At 29.0% G+C, this 22,926-nt stretch overlaps 10 protein-coding genes across 10 annotated transcripts; 3 read left to right on the top strand and 7 right to left on the bottom strand. All coding sequences in view use genetic code 12, as the record gives it.

Moving 5' to 3' along the window:
* Nucleotides 1-176: 176 nt before the first annotated feature.
* Nucleotides 177-1,367, bottom strand: KGF55_001104 (SCF ubiquitin ligase complex subunit; the record flags this gene model as incomplete). The annotated part of the gene is made up of 1 exon (XM_051755644.1): nt 177-1,367. One exon carries the CDS (start codon nt 1,365-1,367, stop codon nt 177-179), a length of 1,191 nt encoding a protein of 396 aa, XP_051616145.1.
* A 249-nt stretch (nt 1,368-1,616) lies between these two features.
* Nucleotides 1,617-2,690, bottom strand: KGF55_001105 (uncharacterized protein; the record flags this gene model as incomplete). The annotated part of the gene is made up of 1 exon (XM_051755645.1): nt 1,617-2,690. One exon carries the CDS (start codon nt 2,688-2,690, stop codon nt 1,617-1,619), a length of 1,074 nt encoding a protein of 357 aa, XP_051616146.1.
* A 215-nt stretch (nt 2,691-2,905) lies between these two features.
* Nucleotides 2,906-4,222, top strand: NMT1 (glycylpeptide N-tetradecanoyltransferase; the record flags this gene model as incomplete). The annotated part of the gene is made up of 1 exon (XM_051755646.1): nt 2,906-4,222. The coding sequence occupies one exon, from the start codon at nt 2,906-2,908 to the stop codon at nt 4,220-4,222; it is 1,317 nt and encodes a 438-aa protein (XP_051616147.1).
* A 209-nt stretch (nt 4,223-4,431) lies between these two features.
* PWP1 (rRNA-processing protein) lies at nt 4,432-6,129 on the top strand (the record flags this gene model as incomplete). Its single annotated transcript, XM_051755648.1, has 1 exon — nt 4,432-6,129. One exon carries the CDS (start codon nt 4,432-4,434, stop codon nt 6,127-6,129), a length of 1,698 nt encoding a protein of 565 aa, XP_051616148.1.
* Nucleotides 6,130-6,186: 57 nt separating this feature from the next.
* Nucleotides 6,187-6,843, bottom strand: KGF55_001108 (uncharacterized protein; the record flags this gene model as incomplete). Its single annotated transcript, XM_051755649.1, has 1 exon — nt 6,187-6,843. The coding sequence occupies one exon, from the start codon at nt 6,841-6,843 to the stop codon at nt 6,187-6,189; it is 657 nt and encodes a 218-aa protein (XP_051616149.1).
* A 203-nt stretch (nt 6,844-7,046) lies between these two features.
* On the bottom strand, nt 7,047-12,314 carry KGF55_001109 (uncharacterized protein; the record flags this gene model as incomplete). Its single annotated transcript, XM_051755650.1, has 1 exon — nt 7,047-12,314. The coding sequence occupies one exon, from the start codon at nt 12,312-12,314 to the stop codon at nt 7,047-7,049; it is 5,268 nt and encodes a 1,755-aa protein (XP_051616150.1).
* Nucleotides 12,315-12,808: 494 nt separating this feature from the next.
* BEM1 (phosphatidylinositol-3-phosphate-binding protein) lies at nt 12,809-14,677 on the bottom strand (the record flags this gene model as incomplete). The annotated part of the gene is made up of 1 exon (XM_051755651.1): nt 12,809-14,677. One exon carries the CDS (start codon nt 14,675-14,677, stop codon nt 12,809-12,811), a length of 1,869 nt encoding a protein of 622 aa, XP_051616151.1.
* Nucleotides 14,678-15,909: 1,232 nt separating this feature from the next.
* Nucleotides 15,910-16,994, bottom strand: HAP3 (Hap3p; the record flags this gene model as incomplete). The annotated part of the gene is made up of 3 exons (XM_051755652.1): nt 15,910-16,512; nt 16,562-16,800; nt 16,868-16,994. 3 exons carry the CDS (start codon nt 16,992-16,994, stop codon nt 15,910-15,912), a joined length of 969 nt encoding a protein of 322 aa, XP_051616152.1.
* A 313-nt stretch (nt 16,995-17,307) lies between these two features.
* Nucleotides 17,308-20,445, bottom strand: ZCF27 (Zcf27p; the record flags this gene model as incomplete). Its single annotated transcript, XM_051755653.1, has 1 exon — nt 17,308-20,445. One exon carries the CDS (start codon nt 20,443-20,445, stop codon nt 17,308-17,310), a length of 3,138 nt encoding a protein of 1,045 aa, XP_051616153.1.
* A 1,162-nt stretch (nt 20,446-21,607) lies between these two features.
* On the top strand, nt 21,608-22,051 carry PGA53 (Pga53p; the record flags this gene model as incomplete). Its single annotated transcript, XM_051755654.1, has 1 exon — nt 21,608-22,051. The coding sequence occupies one exon, from the start codon at nt 21,608-21,610 to the stop codon at nt 22,049-22,051; it is 444 nt and encodes a 147-aa protein (XP_051616154.1).
* Between the last annotated feature and the right edge of the window lie 875 nt (nt 22,052-22,926).

Consider the following 22,926-nt stretch of genomic DNA (forward strand, 5'->3'; position numbering starts at 1 on the left):
TAACATTTCATAAACACAAATATCATCTATTGTGAAACACTTACCAAAGGTCAGTTTGATGAATAGAAAAGAAGGTGATCTTAGTATTAACCGATATTTTTCAAGAGCCTAGTTCTATATATTGATCTTTGTTAATTTTTAATTTTGCAGTTTTATGATAAAAAATCTATTACGGTCTATACAACATAACTACGAACTTTTGAAAATTTAAAAGGTTTTTCATTTCTAATTGAGTAATCCATCAATTCACCTACTCTATCATCGTCTTCTCCTGTGGATTTTCTCACGGCAAAATATTTAATCCAATTCAATTTATTATGTTTGAAATGTCCTAAATTTTTGATTTGAAAATAGTAGTGAAAAGTCAAATAAGCTGTTGAACCTTCGTCAATTTGTACATGTACTTCACCAGCAGAATTTAATTTCCACGTTCCAGAATATATTTTGTGGCTCTCTTTGTCATGAACTTCCTCATGAGGTATAAATTTTCGGTCTTTGGACAACCAAGCAACAACTTGATTTGGGGGTAATATTGACAAAACTTTAATCATAGTTCCATCAGGATAAAACCTAATGTATCTGTAATATGTTATAGTTTTAACAGGATTAGTCCAAGACAATGAAAATTCACTCTTTCCACCTTCACTATAATAATTAACGATCGATATATAACAACCATGAAATTTAATGAAAGGTCTTTCATGCAACATTTTTTTCCAAGAATTTTGATATTGTGGTAAAATTTGTAGTTGATCTTTGGGAATTGGCAAATCAATACTTTGTGAGGGAGTTTGATTTGCTAAATAGATTAAGTTTTCCTCATAAATTTGAAAAGGATATATATTATTACTTAATGTTCTCCAAATGCTAGTACCAAATCCCAAATAAGCAAATTTCTTACACGTGATGGACATTTTAAACCAAGCTTCTGAATTTGTCAAAATTAAAATTTCTAAAATGTAGAGCCAAATGTCTGTTGGCAATCGAGTCAATGGTGATGGTTTTTGAGATTCTTGAATTGATAAGTTATTAAAAGCTATATCCAAACTACCAGCTTGCACCTCCATGTTTGCGAAACTAGCTAATAATTTATCCACATTTATTTTAGCAACTGCTTTATCATCTACTTTAGTCATTACATTTTTCCCACGCTCGTCAACAATTTTCTTAATATTGAAAGGAACCTTTATTGAACGATATAAAGTGTCAATTTTCTCATTTAATTTAAATGCTTTTCTATAGTTCTCAACCGCATCAGACATCAATCCTTGCCCCTCTTTCTCGATAGCTTTTTCAAATAAAGCTATTGCCTCATGGTCTATTGATGAAATCTGATCTGTATGTACATTATTAGCCACAGTTGTCATATGCCCAATTCTATAAATAGGTGAAAGTGCTTGAATTGTCTAGTCTATATTACCTTCATCAATAAGGATATGAGTTTTGATTTATATGACAATGATTAGTTGCTCGGATCTTGACGTAATTTATTGATCCAAATTGTAAGTATGTTAAAAACGGCCTATAGCCAAAATGGAACGATATAATAATTCTAAGATAAATGAATATAACGTAGCTACCAATTTCATCATTAACGGGAATAGTATTTTTGCACCCTATCCAATTATAGAATCTATAAAATCTATATCCTTTCCATTAGTGTGATTCATAGATTGAGGTGATCGTGGTCTCAAATTGGTTCTATTTGGTTCATTATTGTGAATTTTCGACCCCTTCAATAAATTTGAAACGTCATCAACTGTGACATCCTTATCTTCAAATTCTTCAGACAATCCCAATAGTTCATTAATATCATCCTCCAACGTGTCAGTTTCATCTTCCCGAGTTAGTTTTTCTCTCAAGTAGCTCAATTGGCTATCATCACCTTTAAAATTATTAACATCAAGAATTTTATTTGCTTTGGGTTGTTTGTCTTCAAACTTTTTTTTAAGTTCTTGATAAAACTGATTTTCTTTTATTACCTTTGCCCTATTTAGTTCTTCCTCTTTTTCTACCTCTGTCATTGATCGTAGTTTTACGTCAATTTGTTTCTCTTTTCCTAATTCAACTTCTTGAAATTCATTCAACCTCGAAAATAATTCTTCATTTTTTTTATTCTTGGTTTTTTTGTTGTATATGTCATTATAATCATCTGTATTTCTATTTAATTGCTCGTAACTTTCGAGACCATACTCTTCAAGAAAATTGTCTGACATTTTGTTCTTTAGTACCTTCTTGGTTTTTGGTTTCGTTTTAACACTACTAATAAATTCTTCGAGATTAAATTTTAAAGGTTTTTCCTCCGGTGCCTCTTGGTTTGTACCCAAATATATGCCATCAAGCTCTTCCTTCTCTTGACTTGGCTCTTCGATTTCTTCGACTTCAGAATTATCATCATTTTCCAAATCCTTCAATATTTGTTGTTTAATTTTAATCTTGTGCTCCCTGGTCAATCCTTCGTCTGTACCAAGCTGTGGATAAAAATGATTTATTAATGCTTCATCTACGTCAGAATCCCATTCATCGTCAGAATCCTCAAGTTGAACTTTGTCATTAGACAGCACTTTCTTCTTCGTAGTCCATTTTGGTGAAACCTCTGTTTGTTGATCATTAGGCTTTGTGTTTAGCCCATGCTTTTTCAAAAACTTATATTTAGCCTTCTTGTCCCATTTTGAATTCTTCAAAACCATGTAGCTTTAAAATATGTGTTTGATTAGACGTTGATTAATTACCACTTAAGTTATAAAAATCTTAGTGCACAAATCTATAAATTTTTTTCAAGCCTATATTGATCAAATATTTCACACATATTTTAAATCCCTACCCATAAAGCAAGACGCAGGTTCGAGCAGTATACTTCAGTTCAATCATCAATCGCATCAGTAGTTAAATAGCCTTATAGATTATGGCAGATAAAAAATCGATTGAAGAACTTTTGAAACTTCTAACCGTGAGTGGGGAAGAAAAACCTGAACAACCTCAGAAAACAGAGCTGCATAAGTTTTGGCTGACACAACCAACTGTTAAATACGAAGAAGCTCTGAAAATAGCAAACGAGGGTCCAATTGATAAAGTTAAGACTCCAGATCAAGTTCTGGATAAACCACTACCTTTAATAGATCAATTTGAATGGTGTACGGTTGATGTGGAAAATGATGAAGAATTAGATGAGTTATATAAATTATTATACAACAACTATGTTGAAGATACTGATGCAACTTTCAGATTCAAATATAGTCATGAATTTTTCAAATGGGCTTTGAAACCGCCAGGATGGAGAAAAGATTGGCATACCGGTGTTAGAGTAAAAGATACAGGTAAGTTAGTTGCATTTATAGCTGCTACTCCAGTCACTATAAAATTGAACAAATCCAAAACTATCATAGATTGTGTTGAAATCAATTTTTTATGTATTCACAAAAAATTAAGGAATAAAAGATTGGCTCCTGTAATGATTAAAGAAATTACAAGAAGAGTTAATAAACAAAATATTTGGCAAGCTCTATATACTGGAGGCTCAATTTTACCAACTCCTTTAGCTACTTGTCGTTATCAACATCGTCCTTTGAATTGGTCAAAACTACACGATGTAGGATTCAGTCATTTACCTGCAAATCAAACAAAATCAAGTATGTTAGCACATTACGCCTTGCCAAACGAGCCAAAATTGAAAGGATTAAGAAGAATGGAAGAAAAGGATGTAAGTGAAGTGTTAGAATTGTTGCATAAATATCAAGAAAGATTTGACATTGTACAATTGTTCAAAGAAGACGAGTTCAAACATTGGATGTTGGGTGCTAATGGTGAATCAAATGTTATTAAAACCTATGTTGTAGAAGATTCAAATGGAAAAATCACCGATTTTTATTCATACTACTTATTACCATTCACCGTCTTAGAAAATACACATCATGATGAGTTAGGAATTGCTTATTTATTTTACTATGCGACTGATGCTGAGGAAAACTATAAAACTAGATTGAACGACTTGATAACAGATGCATTGATTACTTCCAAAAAATTCAATGTTGATGTCTTCAATTGTTTGACTTGTCAAGACAATTCCTTTTTCTTGAAGGACTGTAAATTTGGCAGTGGAGATGGTTACTTGAATTACTATCTTTTCAACTATAAAACTTTCCCAATGAATGGAGGTATTGATAAAGAAACGAAACAAGTAATTGACGATACCACCAGTGGAGTAGGCGTGGTACTATTATAGTCTTGTTTATAGCATAATCAAAATAAATAAATTCCTAATTATAATGCTTCTTGCTCTTGAGTATGGTAAAATTTGCTCATAGTCTCGAAAGTTTTGACCTGAAACATTGTGAAAGCCGCGTTTACCCAAATTTGGTGCAAAAAAAATCGATGTCCTTAGATCTCATCTCTTATGATTCAAAACTCATTCTTCAGAAATTAAACCACAACATGATATCATCGAGTACATGGGTTCCAAGAGGTTATGCCTCCGAGTTTCCGGAAAAATACGAATTGAACGATGAAGAAATGGAGAGAATAAATCAAATGGCCAATTTAGAATTGAACGATGCAAAAGAAGATTTGGCAGAAGCACAGAAGACGTCAAAATTAAAAGAACAAATAGAAATTGATGATGACTTAAAAGAATACGATTTGGAAAATTATGATAATGATGATATTGATGAAACGGGTGAAAAAATCACAATGTTTCCTGGTTTATCGAATACAAGTGCAAAAATTCATGATAATAATGATGCGGAAGATGGAGATGATGATGAATCCAACGACGTATATTTAACTTTACCAAATGAAATCGACGAACAAGAGGAAAAAAAGGAGAATCAAATATATCCCACTGATAATCTTGTGTTGGCAACCAGAACCGAAGATGATATCTCATGGTTAGACATATATATTTACGATGATGGAGCAGGAGCCCCAAATGGAGCAGAAGAAGAGGAAGAAGATAAATTAGATGCTGACGTTGCAAATGGATTATACAGAGACTCAACTTTATATGTGCATCATGATATAATGTTGCCAGCATTTCCATTATGTGTCGAGTGGATAAATTATATACCAGGACAAGGATCTGAAGTTGAAGGATCGAATATAGGAAATTTTGCAGCAGTTGGTACTTTTGATCCACAAATTGAATTATGGAATTTGGATTATGTTGATAAAGCATTTCCTGACGTGATATTGGGAGATGCATCAACCATAAATAAAAAGAATAAAAAGAAGAAAAAATCTGGTCATGTAACAACCCATCATACTGATGCTGTATTATCATTATCACACAATAAAATTCATAGATCAGTTTTGGCTTCAACTTCAGCAGATACGACAGTCAAATTATGGGATTTGAATACAGAAACTGCTGTACGTTCATTAAATCAAATACATCATGGTAAAACCGTATCCTCATCACAGTGGCATTCTCACGAAGCTTCAATTTTATTGACTGGTGGGTATGATTCTAAAGCAGCTATATCAGATGTGAGGATATCTGACGAATCACAAATGTCAAAATATTATTCAGTTGCAAAAGGTGAAGAAGTAGAAAATATAAGGTGGGGCTCGAAGCCAGACATATTTTACGTTGGTACAGATCAAGGTAATGTATATTGTTTCGACATCAAAAATGAATCTAAACCATTGTGGACTTTGCATGCTCATGATGCTGGAATATCTTCCTTAAATATTAATAATTATATATCAGGCATGCTAGTAACGAGTGCGATGGGTGATAAATCAATAAAATTATGGAAAGCACCAGAAACAAATGTTGGTAGTGGACCAACAATGATATTGTCTCGTGATTTCGGTGTAGGTAATGTTTTAACCACTTCATACGCTAATGATATTGAAGTAGCTGGTAATTTAGTTATAGGTGGTGTTACAAGTGGATTAAAAATGTGGGATACCTTTTCAAATAGGTCAGTTAAAAATGGATTCAAAGATGGGTTAAGAAATTTACAAATAAAAGCAAGAGAAGAAGCTAAATTATCCGGTCGTGCCTCAAGAATTGCTAGAAAATATCAACAAGATCTGACTGACGCTATACTAGAAGCTGAAGGTGGAAAAGATGACGAGTCAGAAGAAGAAGATGATGAAGAGGAGGGAGAGTTTGAAGATGAAGAATAATTTAATTTTCACTCTTTGTAAAATCCCATAATGCATAGCCTAATAGAATTATTTCATTTATAATTTACTACTAAACAGTTTTATCAATTCTTCTTCGCTTGATCCACTTGAGATGGAATCATCAGCAATTCCGTCAATTGTAACGGTGGGTGTAATATGAACACCCACAGTCCTTAAATATCTAGTAAAATATTTAACATCAGTTGTTGCACCATTCCCACTATTTGAAGGTTCACCACCAGCTTTAATAAGCAATTCGTTTAAAATATCATCTTTGGATACTCCCAACTCAAGATCTTTCGAAACAACATCATAAATTTGTTTATAGATTTCATTCCTGTTTAATTCAATATTTGAATTATCATAAAACTTTTCTTTATTTTCATATATAACTTTATTAAAATTCCAAAATTTAGTTTGTTCATCACCTACTTGTTTTTCTCTTAAAACTTTTGCATAAGCCAATCCAAATTCATTCAATAATGTAGAATTTGTATGCCATGGTTGAATTACATTAACATAAACGAATTGGAATTGATCAGGTTTTGTAGATTGTAATTGTGGTATAACTTTTAATAATTTTAAATATAATTTTGCACTAAATGGACAATTGTAATCGAAATAAAGATTGACAATATGAGGAGCTTGTTTAGCTGATGATAAAGCTTTTGTTCCAAGATAATAATGGGTCAATGAGTATTTTGGTGAAATCATGGTTGATACTATAGTAGAAGAAATATGCTAAATAGTGGTTCCAAAATAATTGCTTTAATCTATAATTATTTTATTATTTTAGGTTAAGGGGTTTAAGGAGTAAAAGATAATTACTGTGGCAATTTAAATATTTAATGCAAAATAATGTAAGTAATTAGTACATAGAGTTTAAAACCTATACGAAATAGACACTTTTGGAATGTTCATTCACTTTTATGTTGTAATGACCTGAAGGTTTTCCTTTGTTTAGCCCTTTTGGCTTTATTTTTACTAGTGACGTAGTTGTTTTGTTGCTTCTCTGATGTTTCCAAATCTTGTTGTACAGGTTGAGGAATATTTATTAAAGCTGTAGCCGGATTTTCATTTGATTTCAATATATCATTTTGCTTCTCCGATTGCTCCAGACTGGATTTTTTATTTACAGGAGAATGAACAGATTGACTTGATTGATTATTCAGATTGTTTGGGTCGTTTTTACTTGACGAAGACGAATTCTGGGAATTGGTCTTATCAACTTGAATACCTTGACTATGTAATTGTTCATACTTTTTTTCTATTGGATCCCTAAAATTAGTTACATCTGCTTTCTTAGAACCTATATTCAATAGTTCATGATGAGAATAAATTCGATAACCTTTGTCACTTGTCCATAGCAGTTCCGTGTTTCGATTTGAATTCCAAAGTCCTGGCTGAGATTGGGCTTTAAGATTCTCGGAAAATGATTGATGTTTTTCTTGTGAACTTTTCAATAAACCTGATCCTCCATTTTGTGATAAAATTGATTTCTCTATAGTTGAATTTGATCTATAAATTAATTCCCATTGACTCAATGGTCTATCAATTGAATCATTTATTCTAGCTTCAATGTTATTAGTTCCCAGCAGATCTTTTTCAGTTGAATGTTCTTGAGTTGAGGTAACCATTCCAACAAATTCTTCCTCTTGACCTTCTTCATCATTTGAAGAAAAAAAACTTGAGCTTCTATTGGTTTTAATTCCAAATTCGTCAGGTAGATCTCTATCGCTATCCCAACCGGAGTGGTTATTCTCACCATACAAGTTATCTTCGTCACTATCATCAACTTCACTATCTACATCTTTCGAGTCTCCAGGATCAACACTTTCCTCCTCCGATGACGAATTCATGATGGTAATAAACTTTCCTTTTTTAACAGTAACTCTTCTCTTTGGCTTTGGAGCTTTCAGTTCAAATGGTAATGGTCTTTTAAACAGATTAAGTTGTGAATAGGTATTTGAATTGTTTTGATTAGGTGCCTTGTTTCCGACTTTCACTTTCCAAGCTGTGGGAGACACGTTAGTTGGAAGTGTGATCTCCGGTAAGTCATAAGCATCATTCAATTTATGAATCCCAGCTTGTAGTTTTTCTTGATGTTGTCTTTGCAGTTTTTCTTGATGTTGTATTTGAAGTTTTTCCTGATGTTGTCTTTGTAGTTTTTCTTGATGTTGTCTTTGCAAATTTTCAGCTTGATTTTGTTTTTGTAAATTTTCAGCTTGAATTTGTTTTCGTAAATTTTCAAACTGTTTTTGTTTTTGCAAATTTTTAGCTCTCATTCTATCTTCTTCAAGAGCTAATTGAATAACATTATGACTGAATTCTTCCTCAGTTACTTCCAAAAGATTTCCTTCTTCATCTGCACTTTCAGTCTCCAGCTTTTCTTTATATCCATTCGCAATTTTATCGAGATCTTTCTTAATATATTCATTTTCATTAATTTTTGAATTGGCACTGGATGATGTATCATTTATTTGAGTTAGTTTTTCTGATGTATTTTTCATGTCGTTATTAATGATTACTGAAGAAGGGGTACAAATAATTGTTTCATCATTGATGTTTTCCTCATCTCCCAACTGTTGGTTTTCTTCATTGTCCAATTGTTGCTCGGCATGAGTTCGATTTGAGCTAGCTTTATTGACCTCGAACGTTTTATGAGGTGAATGAATATTTGGAGTATTTGCAGATTTTTGTTGATTTAGTGACTGCAATTTCTTCTCTTTTGACTTTTGTAGTAGTTTTGATAAAGATATTTTCGGTTTGGGGACGTTAGATCCATTCGCCATTGTACTTTCGATTGGTTGACTATCGTTTTGTAGTAGTTTTGATAAAGAATTTTTCTGGTTAGTGATGTTTGATCCATTCGCTATTGGTGTAATATCGACTGACTGAGTATTGTTCTGCATTTGCTGACGAAGTTCATTCAATTTTTTGATTTTTTCAGCCATTGTAAGTGGTTTTGATTCTTGCGAACGAGGAGTTGATGAAGGTTTTGTTTGGGTTGTGATATTATTTGAAGCTAGCTTGAACGTACCATTATTACTGCTAATATTAAACAAATTTGATAAATTTGCAGGACGAGTTACCCCGCTACTGATATTTTTAGAGGTAGACGCTGATGGTGGAAATTTTGGAGGATAGCTTTTTCTGAGAATATCACTTACTTTCCTTTTTGATGGAAGTGGTTTATTTTGATCTTTAGCTGATGGATTTTCTTGTTCTTTTGTTACAACGGCTTCAGTTCGTTTGTTTAAATCACTGTTTTCATCAATACGTTTATTATTTGTAGCTCCTCTACTATGACTTAAAGTATCACTTTTCTTTTTTGATGGAAGTGGTTTATTTTGATCTTTAGCTATTGGATTTTCTTGTTCTTTTGTTACAACAGATTCAGTTTGTTTATTTAAATCACTGTTTTCATCAATACGTTTATTAGTTGTAGCTCCTCTAGTATGACTTAAAATATCACTTAATTTCATTTTTGATGGAAGTGGTTTATTTTGATCTTTAGCTATTGGATTTTCTTGTTCTTTTGTTACAACAGATTCAGTTTGTTTATTTAAATCACTGTTTTCATCAATACGTTTATTAGTTGTAGCTCCTCTAGTATGACTTAAAATATCACTTAATTTCATTTTTGATGGAAGTGGTTTATTTTGATCTTTAGCTATTGGATTTTCTTGTTCTTTTGTTACAACAGATTCAGTTTGTTTATTTAAATCACTGTTTTCATCAATACGTTTATTAGTTGTAGCTCCTCTAGTATGACTTAAAATATCACTTAATTTCATTTTTGATGGAAGTGGTTTATTTTGATCTTTAGCTATTGGATTTTCTTGTTCTTTTGTTACAACAGGCTCAGATTGTTTGTTTAAATCACTGTTTTCATCAATATGTTTATTAGTTGTAGCTCCTCTAGTATGGCTTAAGGTATCACTTAATTTCTTTTTTGATGGAAGCGTAGTATTTTGATCTTTAGCTATTGGATTTTCTTTTTCTTTTGTTACAACAACTTCAAATCGTTTCTTTAAATCACTGTTTTCACCAACATGTTTATTAGTTGTAGCTCCTCTAGTATGGCTTAAAGTATCACTTAATTTCTTCTTTGATGGAAGTGGTTTATTTTGATCTTTCGCTATTGAATTTTTTTGTTTTCTTGTAACAATAGATTCAGATTGTTTGTTTAAATCACTGTTTTCATAAATATGTTTATTAGTTGTAGCTCCTCTAGTATGATTTAGAATATCACTTAATTTCTTTTTTGATGGACGTGGTGTGTTTTGATCATTAGCTATTGTATTTTCTTGTTTTCTTGTAGTAGCAGCTACAGTTTGTTTCTTTTCATCACTATCTTGATCAATTCGTTTACTAGTTGTAGCTCCTTTAGATGTAGGACTAAGAATGTCACTAAATTTCTTCTTTGATGGATGGGGTATGTTTTGATTTGTAGCTATTGGGGTTTTTTGTTTTTTTGTACTAGCAGCTTCAGTTTGTTTCCTTTCATCACTATTTTCACCAATTTGTTTACTAGGTGTAACTACATTGGTTATCTGACTTGGAGATCGATGATCTTCATTTCTCTCTATTACCGAGTGTATACTTTGACTTATAGATATTGGTGTTTTTTGTTTTCTTGCATCAACAGATTCAGATTGTTTCTCTTCATCAATATCTTCATCAATTTGTTTACTAGGTGTAGCTACTACATTGATTAATTGAACTGGTGATTCATGAATTTCATTAAAGTCGAAAAACTCAACTTCTTCTCCAACAATCATATTTGATTCCGAATTAGTACTTTGTTTGATTGGATCTTCAATCGGTTCTACTGAATTCATCAAATTCTTATCTTGTTCAAAAACAACCAATTCATCGTCATCAAACCTTTCATCAGCCGAATAAAACTCTTCACTTTCGTCATCATCTTCTTCATATTCACCACCAAAAGAAATTTGTTTCACAATTTTACGATGTTTACTCATTTTATTTTCATATTCTCCTTCTGACATATCTGCTCTTCTCAACATGGTTGTTCGATTCCCCCATTTAGTATCATTATTGGTATTTTGTGATCCCTGTAGAGTTTGATTTTGATTCTTAGTTGAATTTCTGGATGGTGATTTTTTTCTTTTATCTATTGGACCCACTTTTAGTTTGGTTTTCTTCTTAACGCCATTTCGTGGTTCTTTCAGTGACTCTCTTGATGAATTTAGACTATGAACAGCTGAGGCTTTATTCGTTGGCAAATTAGACCCGTTAGATAATTGATTTGATGTTGATGTAAATGTTGTAATATTTTGATTTTGAATATTGATTGCATTTTGAGTTTGAATTTTAATCAAGTCAACATGTTCCGGGATTGTATCATCTGGGGTGGTCTTCATTGAGGAGTTTCTTTTATGAGGTGACTTCGGCGACGCGATAGTTTTCTTTGTGCTTGAATTATTTGAAGTTGAATTTGTGAAAGTGGAAATGATTGGAGTTGATTTTGTTGAGTTGGATTTGAGTGGATTTGGACTAGATACTAAGTTTCTTTCAGGAGTTAATCCAATTCTAATTTTTTGCGATCGTTTTCTTGGAGTTGATACATTTATGGGGTTGTCATTTAAAATTAAATTGTTTTTAGAATTTGATGGTGTGTTATGAGCATTTGAGTATGCTTGTGATTGAGTTTTTGAAGGGGTACCTACTTCATCCAAATATGATATATTGGCAGTAGTTTCAATCTTTTGCAATAACAAAGATGGTGAAATTGAATTCGTATTTTGCAAATGTTTTGAAAGTATTCGACTTCTCTTTCTTGAATTTGATCTTGGTGTTAATTTTTGAATTTTATTTGATATAATAGGTGATAATAGTTCTACTTTTGATTCATTATTATTGACTTTATTAATAGCATATTGGAGCTTTGGTCTAGGTTTTAAAGTTCTTGGTAACTTTTTTTGGTTCGGGGTTGATTTTTCGACTATTGAGTCATGTAGACTTTTCGTTTCGTTTTGCTTTTCCTCAAACCTCGTAGTTCGATCATGACTTTCTTCATCAAATGTCAAGCTTAGTATCGAATCAATCAATGGATTAGTTTGCGATACTTTATTTTCGTTAATTGAATTTGATACATTCTTTTCATTGTTTACTTTCTGATTTTTAGTTGAAGGTTTTAAAAGTCCAAATACATTCATCTTCTTTTCTTTCAAATTCAGCTAATATATTTCCATTCAATTAAAACATTGTAAGGTTGCTTTCGCTGTGATAGTGATTATGAAACACTGAATGAAATAGTTGAATAAAATTTGGGTTACGCTATATTCTATTTCCTATAGCAGATCAATTTTACTAAAATTTAGTTGTACAAAAATCAAATTTCTCTCGTAACTTTATTACGCATAATTTTAGTAAAAAATTATTATTCTACTTACATTCACATCAGGCGTACTTCTTTGGGAGAAAATCTTCACCAAGTTATGTTGTAAACTAGCACTAACTTCTAATAACTCCGAGAGCATGTGTAAAAGACTCTAAGATTTCATTTAATTTATATTCAAAAGTCATTAATAGTATCATAAAATTAAAATTATCTATATACATAAACAACATTAAACGACATTAAACACCATAAACAACATAATCATTAAACAACATAACCCATAAACCATAAAACATAATGTCAACTGTACTAAACAATAACAATAATTAATTTACATTTATCATATAAAATTTCATGAAATTTTAAATCATCATCAATTTCAAATTCAATTAATTTAGAACCATATTGATTAAAATTTAAATTTTCTATAGAAGAATCAACGATGTTCATATCTTTACAAAAATTTTCATAATCATTTTTGAGAAATAATTTTATTGAATTTATTGTTTTAGGTTGTTGGAATTGATGCTGTTGTAAATCATCTAATTCTAATCTTTTGTATAATTTTGTTTTTAAATCTTGTAATCTTAAATTTGATGGTAATAGCAAAGCAAAAATATCATCTTCATAATAAAATTTTACTTTTACTTTTGGTGATTTTTCTAAATCTGTTGGTGATGAAGAAGTTAATGAAGTTGATGGAATATTGTTATTATTGTAATTATTAGTATTACTTGTATTAACATTTATAGTTGAAGATTCTCTTGATCTTTGAGTTGTTGATTCATTAGAATTAGAAGGATCTGAAATTCTTGGTTGTATACCAAAATTAGAATATTGAGACATTCTATCTTGATGACTATTTGATTTTTGACTTATTGGTTTTGAAACTCTTCTTGTATTTTCAATTTCTTTATCAAATCCATTATTTAAAATTTCAAATAAATTTAAAACCTCTTCAGATTTTGATATATGATTTGGTAATGCAATTAATTGTGATAAATAAATATCTAATTTTTCTCTTCTTAATTTTGATATTGAATCATTTACATTAATTAATGGTCCAGGTATTGAAGGTATAATTCTTTTTGAATTTTCAATCTTGCCTGCTTCATATGGAAACATTTCTAATAATTTAACTTGTAAATCATAAAAATCTTGATAATATCTATATAAATTTCTTATTTTACCATTTGATAATTTTGCAGTAATTAAATATTGATATCTTCCATGATATAATTGATAAGAATCAACACTTGCTTCTATTATTGATGTTGAAATTAATGATGATCTATTTGAATGAGTTGTTTTACCATCAAAAAATTGTGAAGTAGATGACAGTGGAGGAGTTTTAGTTCTTGATATTGTTCCTAATGCTATTGATGAAGCTTGATATTTTGCAGTTTGATCTTTCCATTGTTCAACAGTTGGAATTTTGAAACCTGAGATAATTTTCATAACTTGTTCACGATTAGTCGTATCTATTGATGATATTGTTGATGATGACTGGCCAGGGTTCATTAAATCTATAATTTTAACATATGCTACTGGAACTAATCCTGGTCCACCTAATCTATTTATTGGTTTTGCTATAAACCATTCATAATCATGATGAGCACATATTATAAGATTTTCTCCTGGTAGAACATCCAATTCATCTTCTCTTTCTGCTTTAAATTCATAAAGGGTAACTGCATACAAAGTTTGATTAGAATTTCGTTGTTGAGGTTGATTTTGTTGAAAATTATTATTACTATGACTATTGGCTGTATTATTATGATGATGTGGTAATTGTTGATGTTGTAGTTGATGGGATTGATTTGAATTTGAAGTTGTTGCTGTTGGTCTTGATCTATCAAATACTTCAAAATAATTTATTGGAACCATCCCCTTTGTATGAGTCATTGGATTAGTTGCTTCATACCAACCATTTTCTTCTGCTTCTTTATGTTTTGGATCATCTGATATATTTAATACATGAAAAAAATCTCCAACTTTAAATTTTAATTCTCCTGGTCCTTGAGGATCATAATCATATAATGCTTTTATAACTTTTTTAGGTGATTGTAGTATTAATTCTGCATCCAGATTAGATGTTGATGAAACTCTTGATATATTTCTTTTGGGGGAACTTGATGAACTAGACGTTCTTTTACTCTTCCTGAAGGATTTAATCATATCTTAAGTTAATTGTATGATGTAGTTCGATGATTGTGTATTATTGTTAACCTTTAAACTTTAGTTAGACGTTGAATGAAGATCAATGTAAAGCTTTGGAATGTTTCGTAAATCTTTTCCAAATCTGATAATAAATTTAGCAGGAAAAATGAAAATGTAAAAATGAAATCCTTATCCTTATTTGTAAAATTGTAGTACTAAGCTAGCTACTTTGAATTGGAGATGAGTTGAGTAGGGTAGTATGAGTCGTTGATAGACTAGCTATATTTGATTGATGAATTAGTTGTGGTTGTAATAAAATATTTAGATGATACTAATAATAGTAAATCTTAAACATATATAAATTTTTGGTGTGATTTGATTTTATTAATTTTTTTTTTTTTTCTTTTGTTTCTGAAACGTTAATTTTTAATTTTTTTTTTCTTCGTATATTAAATTTGGTAGTAACTTACTTACAGTAGTAGTCTATTTTAAAGTTTTAGTATGGAGGAGTAGTGTACTATGTTACTATTTATACCTAATGGGGTTAAATTATTAAACTATATGTATTCTTATACCAATTGAAAAATTTGGTCTACTATTTAGTAACGCGTTTTATATCATATTTAATACATGACACCTTGTTAAGGGTACTTTCTTTATAATGAAAATCATTTTAAATAAAAAGGGGTTTATCCTAAAGAAAAATTACAAGAACGGTTATGTAATTTAGACTAATTTGGAACAATTTAAATAGTCTATCAAATTTCTTAAAGTATGAATTTCAATAAACAATTGACAATAAAAAAAAGCACTTACCAAAGTTATCATTGATTCCATAGAGACTAGATTTGAGTTATTTTGCTCATGAGTAAGTCTCAACGTAGTTTTCTAGCTTCAAATCTAAATTGTAATTTATTTTGGAGCTGGTGTATCAACTCAAAATTCCAAACTTGGTTATATATTAGAATGATTGATTCTTCCGTACTTTATACTAGTAACTAGCGATAAAATGTGTACCTGTCTTGGTTTAATATCACCAAATAAGTCATTGAATCACACTAGGTACATTACCCAGTGTAACCCTTTCTTCCTTTTTCTTTTAATTGATTTGCAATTAATCTATTAGTGGAAACTTACCAGATTTCGAAACATAACTCATTTTTTATTTCAAATTGCTGCAAAAAAATTTTATTTATCAATATACCTTAAGAGGGTACTATTCAATTTGATAAATATATTACAGTCTCAATTTAATACTTATTCTGATGATTTTGTAAATTGCTAGGGGAACTTTTTAAAATAAATTCAATATTAGAACCAATTTGATTTATTGTTACATCACTTGTTGTTGTTGGAGTAGTATGATTTATTTGAGTATTATAGCTTGGCTCAATTGGATGTTGAGTTTGAGGTGGTGCCATTGAATATGTTTCATGTTGCTGATAAGGATATTGTTGATGTTGATGTAGAAGTGGTTGTTGTTGTTCTAATGGTTGTTGATTTCTAAATTGTTGTTGATTTCTAAATTGTTGTTGCAAATGCTGATTTTGTAAAAATTGTTCATACTCTGGATCATTTCGTAGTTGTTGTTGTTGAGTAGACAGTGATTGATCATAATTTACAAATTCCTCATTATTAATAAATTCATTCTCATTTCCATTTTCTTCATCAAATTGTTCATCTTCATCAAATTCATCATCATAACTTTCAATTAACACCTGATCCAGATCTAATTCTTCTTCTCCTTCATCAACATCTTCTTCAGATGGTTGTTGTCTTTTTTGTTTTTGATTTTTTCTATTTCTTTTAGGTTTCTTTCTTGGAGGTTTAATCAAAGTTTGTTCTTGTTCATACTAGAAAAGTTAGTAAAAATATCATTAAAAACATTTAGGTTTAACATACTTGTCTATATTTTGCTAAATAAATTTTCAAAGTTTCAGAATAATTTTCAAATCCTAAAATATATAAACTCCATAAAATATCTTCACCATTTAAAGTTTTTCTTTTCTCTAATTTACATTTATCTGATGATTGACTTGTTATAAAACTTATAAATTCACTAACACATTCTTGTATACATTCTTTACTTTCTTTTGATAATTTTGCATGATTTGGTAATGCTTTTTTCATTACTCTGCCGACTAAGGAAAATGTTAATATCAAAAAGTTGCTTTATGAGCTATTGAATGCTTTTTTTTTTTTACGTACCATTTGCTATTGGTAAAAATCTATCTTGTTCTTTTATTTCATAATCGCAATTATGCCAATTTTTATCAATTGGTTCTATAGTATCATCATTTGATATGGTTCTTATTTTGGAATTCTTATATGACATTTTTATCTTAACTATTCTTTGTTTCCATTTGAATATTAAAGTGTTTGAACTGTGGTGGATGGTTTAGTTGAATTTGTTTTGATTTTAATTCAAAACTTAAATCGTGATCGGGATTTAAATTTAAATTAAAAAAAAAATAAAAAAAATAAAAAAGATTTGTTTTAAGTTTATCTAAAAGATCAGTACTGCATACATTGTAAATTACGACAAAAGTAAACGGAAATGTAAATAATAAGGCTTATCCAACAATACATTTTATTATTATAGATCTATAGAAGAAACAAAGGTGTATTGATTCTAATCAAATAAGATTCTATAAATTATCTAACATTTTTTTAATAAATTCTTGATAAATTTCACAATCATTCATTTCTTCTTTCCAATATTCAAAAACTATAAGTGAATGTTCCAAGAATGCAATAATACTAGTTTTATCAATAATTAAATTAAATAATTGTTTAATTTCTATCCAATTTTTATTAATTCCAAAATATTTATCAATTATTTGATGTTGTAGCTGGGGATTTGAATCAATTGAAGTTATCATTTCATTCATTTTTTTATAAATTAAAAATTGACATATATTAGCTAATAAATTATTTCTAACAAAATACCATGATCCAGGATGTCTATGAGATGATAACTTAGGTATATTTAATTTTGGTATTGAAATTAAATTTTGAATAAAAACAATTAAAATTTTTTTTTTGACTTTTGTTAAATCTTTTAATTTTATATCTTCTTCTTGATTGTTTTCAGATTGATAATCATAATCTATTAAATTTGAAAAATCTTCATCTGGAAAATATGTTTGATAAAATGGTGGTGCTTTAGTTAAATTATAAAAATTCATATCCATAGTAGTATCTAGTTGATTGTTGTCGGTTGTGGCTGTTGTGGTGGTAGTTGTAGGTGATGTACTAATTGAATTTGGTGATTCTAAAATAGGTAATTGATTTTTCATCATTGTTTGTTGTAATATAATGGCAATTGATTCAAATATTTCAGTAGTAGGAATTTTATCTTCTAAAAACATATAAACTAATGGTCTAAATAAAAATAATTTTGATGATATTACTCTTGTTTTTATATACATTATTGATTCCAGTTGAGCTTTTAGCAAAAGATCATCATCAATTAAAAAATCATCTAAACTATCAAAAATTTGATCTTGATCAACACTAAATTTATCATCTTCTACTTTAGGTTTAGATTTCAAAGTATTATGTTTTTTTTCATATCTATTTTTCATTCTTCTATAAATTTGATCAGTATTTGTTTCTTGTAATATGAAATTCCTAATTTCTGGAGTTAATGAATTTATAACTCCATTATATTGATTTAAATATTTTATAAATTTTTTAGGAAATTCATTTTTTATAAAATTTTCATCATCCCATGATACAGTTGTGTCATTTTTAGGGTTGTATTGATAAAAATCATCAAACATTTTATTATCAATTTTTCTTATAGCTATTTCAGTTAAAAAAAAATACCAAGTATATTCATCATCATATTTATTGGCTAATTTCATTATATTATCATTATAATTTATATTTGGTTGTGTGGCGATTTTGGGAAAATTAGTTGGTGGAATAAAATTGTTAATTCCTGAAAGTGGAACTAACGGTGATAATTCTATATCTAGTTCACATTCTAATTTTAAACATGCCCAATATAATCTTCCTATTATATCACTTTTTTCCATGGGATTTTTTTGTAAAAAATACATAATATTTTTAGATGCATTAAGAATTGATTCATGAGCTAAAAGGGGATAACCATTTTGTAAATATAATTGATTTAACATAATATAAAATTGAGTTGATAAAATTGAATTTGTTGGTAAAATATTTGGGAATAATGTTATTATACATTCAGCATATTTCTTGAGTTTAAACGCAATTTCTGTACGATTTTGATTTAAATTGGGTGAATTTTTAAAACTATTTTGACCATTTAAACATCCAATTTTAATTGATGATGCTTCATCTTTTGAATTTTCAAAAGTTGTTAAATTATCTAAATTTATTGGAATACTTGAAATTCCAATTGAACAAATCATTAAAATTAAAGGTATTGAATGAATTAAATTTTGTAACTTGTTAATATTAAATGAATTTTTATTTTCTTCATAAATTTTTGAAATTATTGGTGGTAAATTATCTCCATCATCATATCCATTAAAAATTTCAATTAATTTTATAAATGAAAAATTTTCAATTTTATGATTTAAAAATTGATATAACTCTAAAATTTCAAAAATTTCATAAACATCAATTATTGGTAATTTTGTATATATATTAACAAAAAATGAATTAATAATATTTGAAAAATTTGAATTTATTAATTTTTCTAAATTTTCAAATTCTTTCAATTGTTCCAGTAATGTTTGATTTGTTAATATATTTAAATTTTTATCATATTTTATAATTAATTGTTGTTTATAATTTTTTAATGTTTCTTCGTTTAATTTTAATTCATTTTGAAAATATTTCCATTTAAATAATGAAGTTAATGACATATCCCATATACATTTATCAAATTCTTCAATTTTATCTTTAAATTTTTCAACTTTCAACAGCTGATTCTCTACTCCGGTATCTTCTCCTTTAATTTGTTTTAAATCTTTTAATATTACATCTAATTTACTTAATATACTTAAAGAAGCAGGATCATAACTCAGATAATCTTTTTGATTTTGATCAGTACGATATTGACATTTTATATTATTTCTTTCACATGATCCACATTGTGGACGGACATTATCACATTTTGTTTTTTTCAATCTACACGTATCACAAGCTGTTAAAGCTCTTTTTCTTGGATAAGTTACTGTAGCTCGAGATAATGTTTGAGTTGATGAATGTGGTCGTTTCTTGGGGTTTTTTTCTGTAGTTAATGGACTTTGAGATTTAGTTTGTTTTGAGCTGGTTGGTACTGATGAAGATGTGTTAACGAGTACATTGTTATCTGGCAGTTTCAAAGTTTGTTGTTGTAAATGATTGTGGATTGGAGGTCTAGGGCTAACGTTTTGTTGAGTCAAATGAATAGGAGAATCCGATGATATTGACAGTGTATGTTGTAAAGAAGTATTTTGAGGAATTTGTTGTTGTGGTGTATGATGTGGATATGGGTAATTTTGAGGTGGATAATTTGGATATGAAGTAATATATGGAGGTGGTAAATTCAATTGCGAACTAGGTGGTTGTTGTTGTTGTTGTTGTTGAGTTTGAGGTATTTGTGAATTAATTATTGGGATTTGACTTGGTGTTGAATAATAACCATTTGTAGGTGGTAAATGATTCGGAACATGATAAGGTTGTTGTAGGGGATGTGGCTGTTGCTGTTGTTGAATAGTTGGTGGTATTGATGTTTGTTGTTGATTTAAAGATGGTTGCAGTACAGAATCTTGTTTTTGAGGTACTTGGTTTAATTTATGATTTTGCATGAAACCTTGTTTAATGTTACAATGATTTTAACTTTTTGACTTTTGTCATATGACTACCATGTAGTTGTGTATTGTGTATATATTATAAAAGTTTGTTTCTGATTAACTTGTTGAGCTAATTGTCAATGATCGACTTGATGATATTGATGATTCAATTTATGACATATATAATATAAATTGTATAATAAATTGAGAAAACTAAGTACAAGATCTTAAATCTCAAATTTATGCAAGTTCAAGGAATTCAATAATCAAAACGTTTTAATGACGCGATTTCAGAATTCGCTATCATGAGAGCTGGGATGAAGTAAGATTGGTAAGAGAGAGCTAACAAGGACTGGACTTGGGTTTCTAGACGTGAAACACAATTTTGCGGCGATAGTATTGTGATATGGAACATTATTCAAATTATTTCGAGAACTTCCCGTCAATTTTTTTGTCAAATTTTAAGACCGCTTTTGTATGAAAATCTTAAAAACAAGTAGAAAATTTCTACGTGAGAGCCTACAAAGAGACCTCATTAAACATACCCTTCAGGTATCCAATTGTTTATGTTAAATCGTTACCATTTCAATTTTCAGTTGTGTAATGATTTGATAGTCTTAACAGATTCTAATTTAATAGAATAGCTAAATCGTAAGTAGTAAATGTAACTTCATGTGTTAGAGGTTAAATTCTTTTTGTACTAAAAAAGAATTAGTTTGTTTGGTAGCATATATTTTATATTGGTAGTGTACTATGTTTCAGAACAATTCTTTTGTGTAATGAAAAAAAGAACTCATTAATCTTTTAGCAATTTTAAGATATCAAAAGTAAAGTTCCACAATAAAAAAATAAATTATAATTAATAATTAATATACATCTCTTTATTAGAGTTTTTAAATAATTAATATAAGGTTATGTACTTTAATTAAATAAATTCACAGTACTAATACTACGAAACTTAAATTTCTGTGCAATTCTAATCTCTTAGAGTTCATTTCGTTAAAATTTTCGAGTCAAATAAAAAAAATATAATTCTATTTAATATAAAATAAAGGGGATTTTTCTTTAATTTCAAATTTATATATATTTATTCACATTTTCTATTCATCTTAAACTTGGTCTTAATTTTTATTAATTTACATATAAATTTCACCAATTAATAATTTCCAATTTCATAATGCAATTTGCTACTTTAATTACACTCGCTTCAGTTACTTTAGCTTTAAATTTAGAACAAGTTAGATTAATCAATGATAATGAATTAATTATTCAAGATGCTGAATATGGTTATCCAACAATTATTAATTTAAAAGATGAAGATGATAAAGTTGAAGAAGAAGGTAAAAAAGATAAAAAAACTTCATCAATTTCTTCATTTTTTTCATCATTAACTAAAACTTCATCATCATCATCATCAACTACTACATCTTCAAGTTCAACTACTAAAATTACTACTACTACTCATTCAGAAAAAACTCATACTACTACTGATAAACATGGTTCTACTTCATACTGGACTAAAACTAAAACTTATTCAATCACTAAAACCGGTGGTGCCGAAGCTGTTCAAGCTGCTGCTGTTGGTGGTCCATTATTAATGGCTTTAGGTTTATTATTATAAATAACCTAACGAAGTAGATTGTTATTTATCGTCCAGATAAAATATTGTTTCATCAATTAAGTTATTTTTTGCTTGTTAAACTTTCATTTTAAAACAGGAAAAGGAGATTAGATATCTTAAAGTTACTTATGCTACAAGTTTCAAGGATACTAATTTGCTTTCTCCTTCAAAAGAACACTTAATTTCATTTTAATAATTTAATATATAAAACTTTTTCTATCAAATCTATGATGACTCTGACTTGTTGTAATACTACTCGATAAAAATTAAGAGCAATTGAGTCAAGCAATTGATCTTTATCTTCAATTAAATTTGATGCCTCATCACTCTATAATTTAATTTTCTTAGAGCGAGAACAAAACGATTTTTAAAGTTCTACCACGCATTGTTGCACCTATTAATTTATCATAAAAATTCCCCACGTTCATTAATTTTGGAATGATCGCAATCATAGACATAATATATATTTCAAACAAAGATTAAGGACCAACTTTATATTTGTATAAAATATGTCAAGGATCTTCTAATAATATTTTGTTCTATTCAAGATAATTTTCAAGATGATTTAGGTTCTAAGTATACATATGTATGCATAATGGTTTTTATCTTATAATAATTTAGCCTGTTCAGGATTATTGTAATTCGATTCAGTCTCGACTTAGAAGGTAAAGCTATTACGAGAGAGTTGACTCTAGCTCGTCCAGAACCGCCCGACCTCATTTGAACGCGAAAATTTGACCCATTAAACCGGAGAATTAAGTGAAAAAAAAAAAAATGTGAATCATAAATTTTTCAGTTTCAACTAAAATCGAGTCAAATCATCAATCACATCTAGATCTTAGAATCACCTACTACCATTATACCCTTCCCCAAAG

This window comes from Candida pseudojiufengensis, assembly GCF_024610245.1.
Source record: "Candida pseudojiufengensis strain CBS 10847 chromosome Unknown scaffold2, whole genome shotgun sequence".
Taxonomy (NCBI): domain Eukaryota; kingdom Fungi; phylum Ascomycota; class Pichiomycetes; order Serinales; family Debaryomycetaceae; genus Lodderomyces; species Lodderomyces pseudojiufengensis.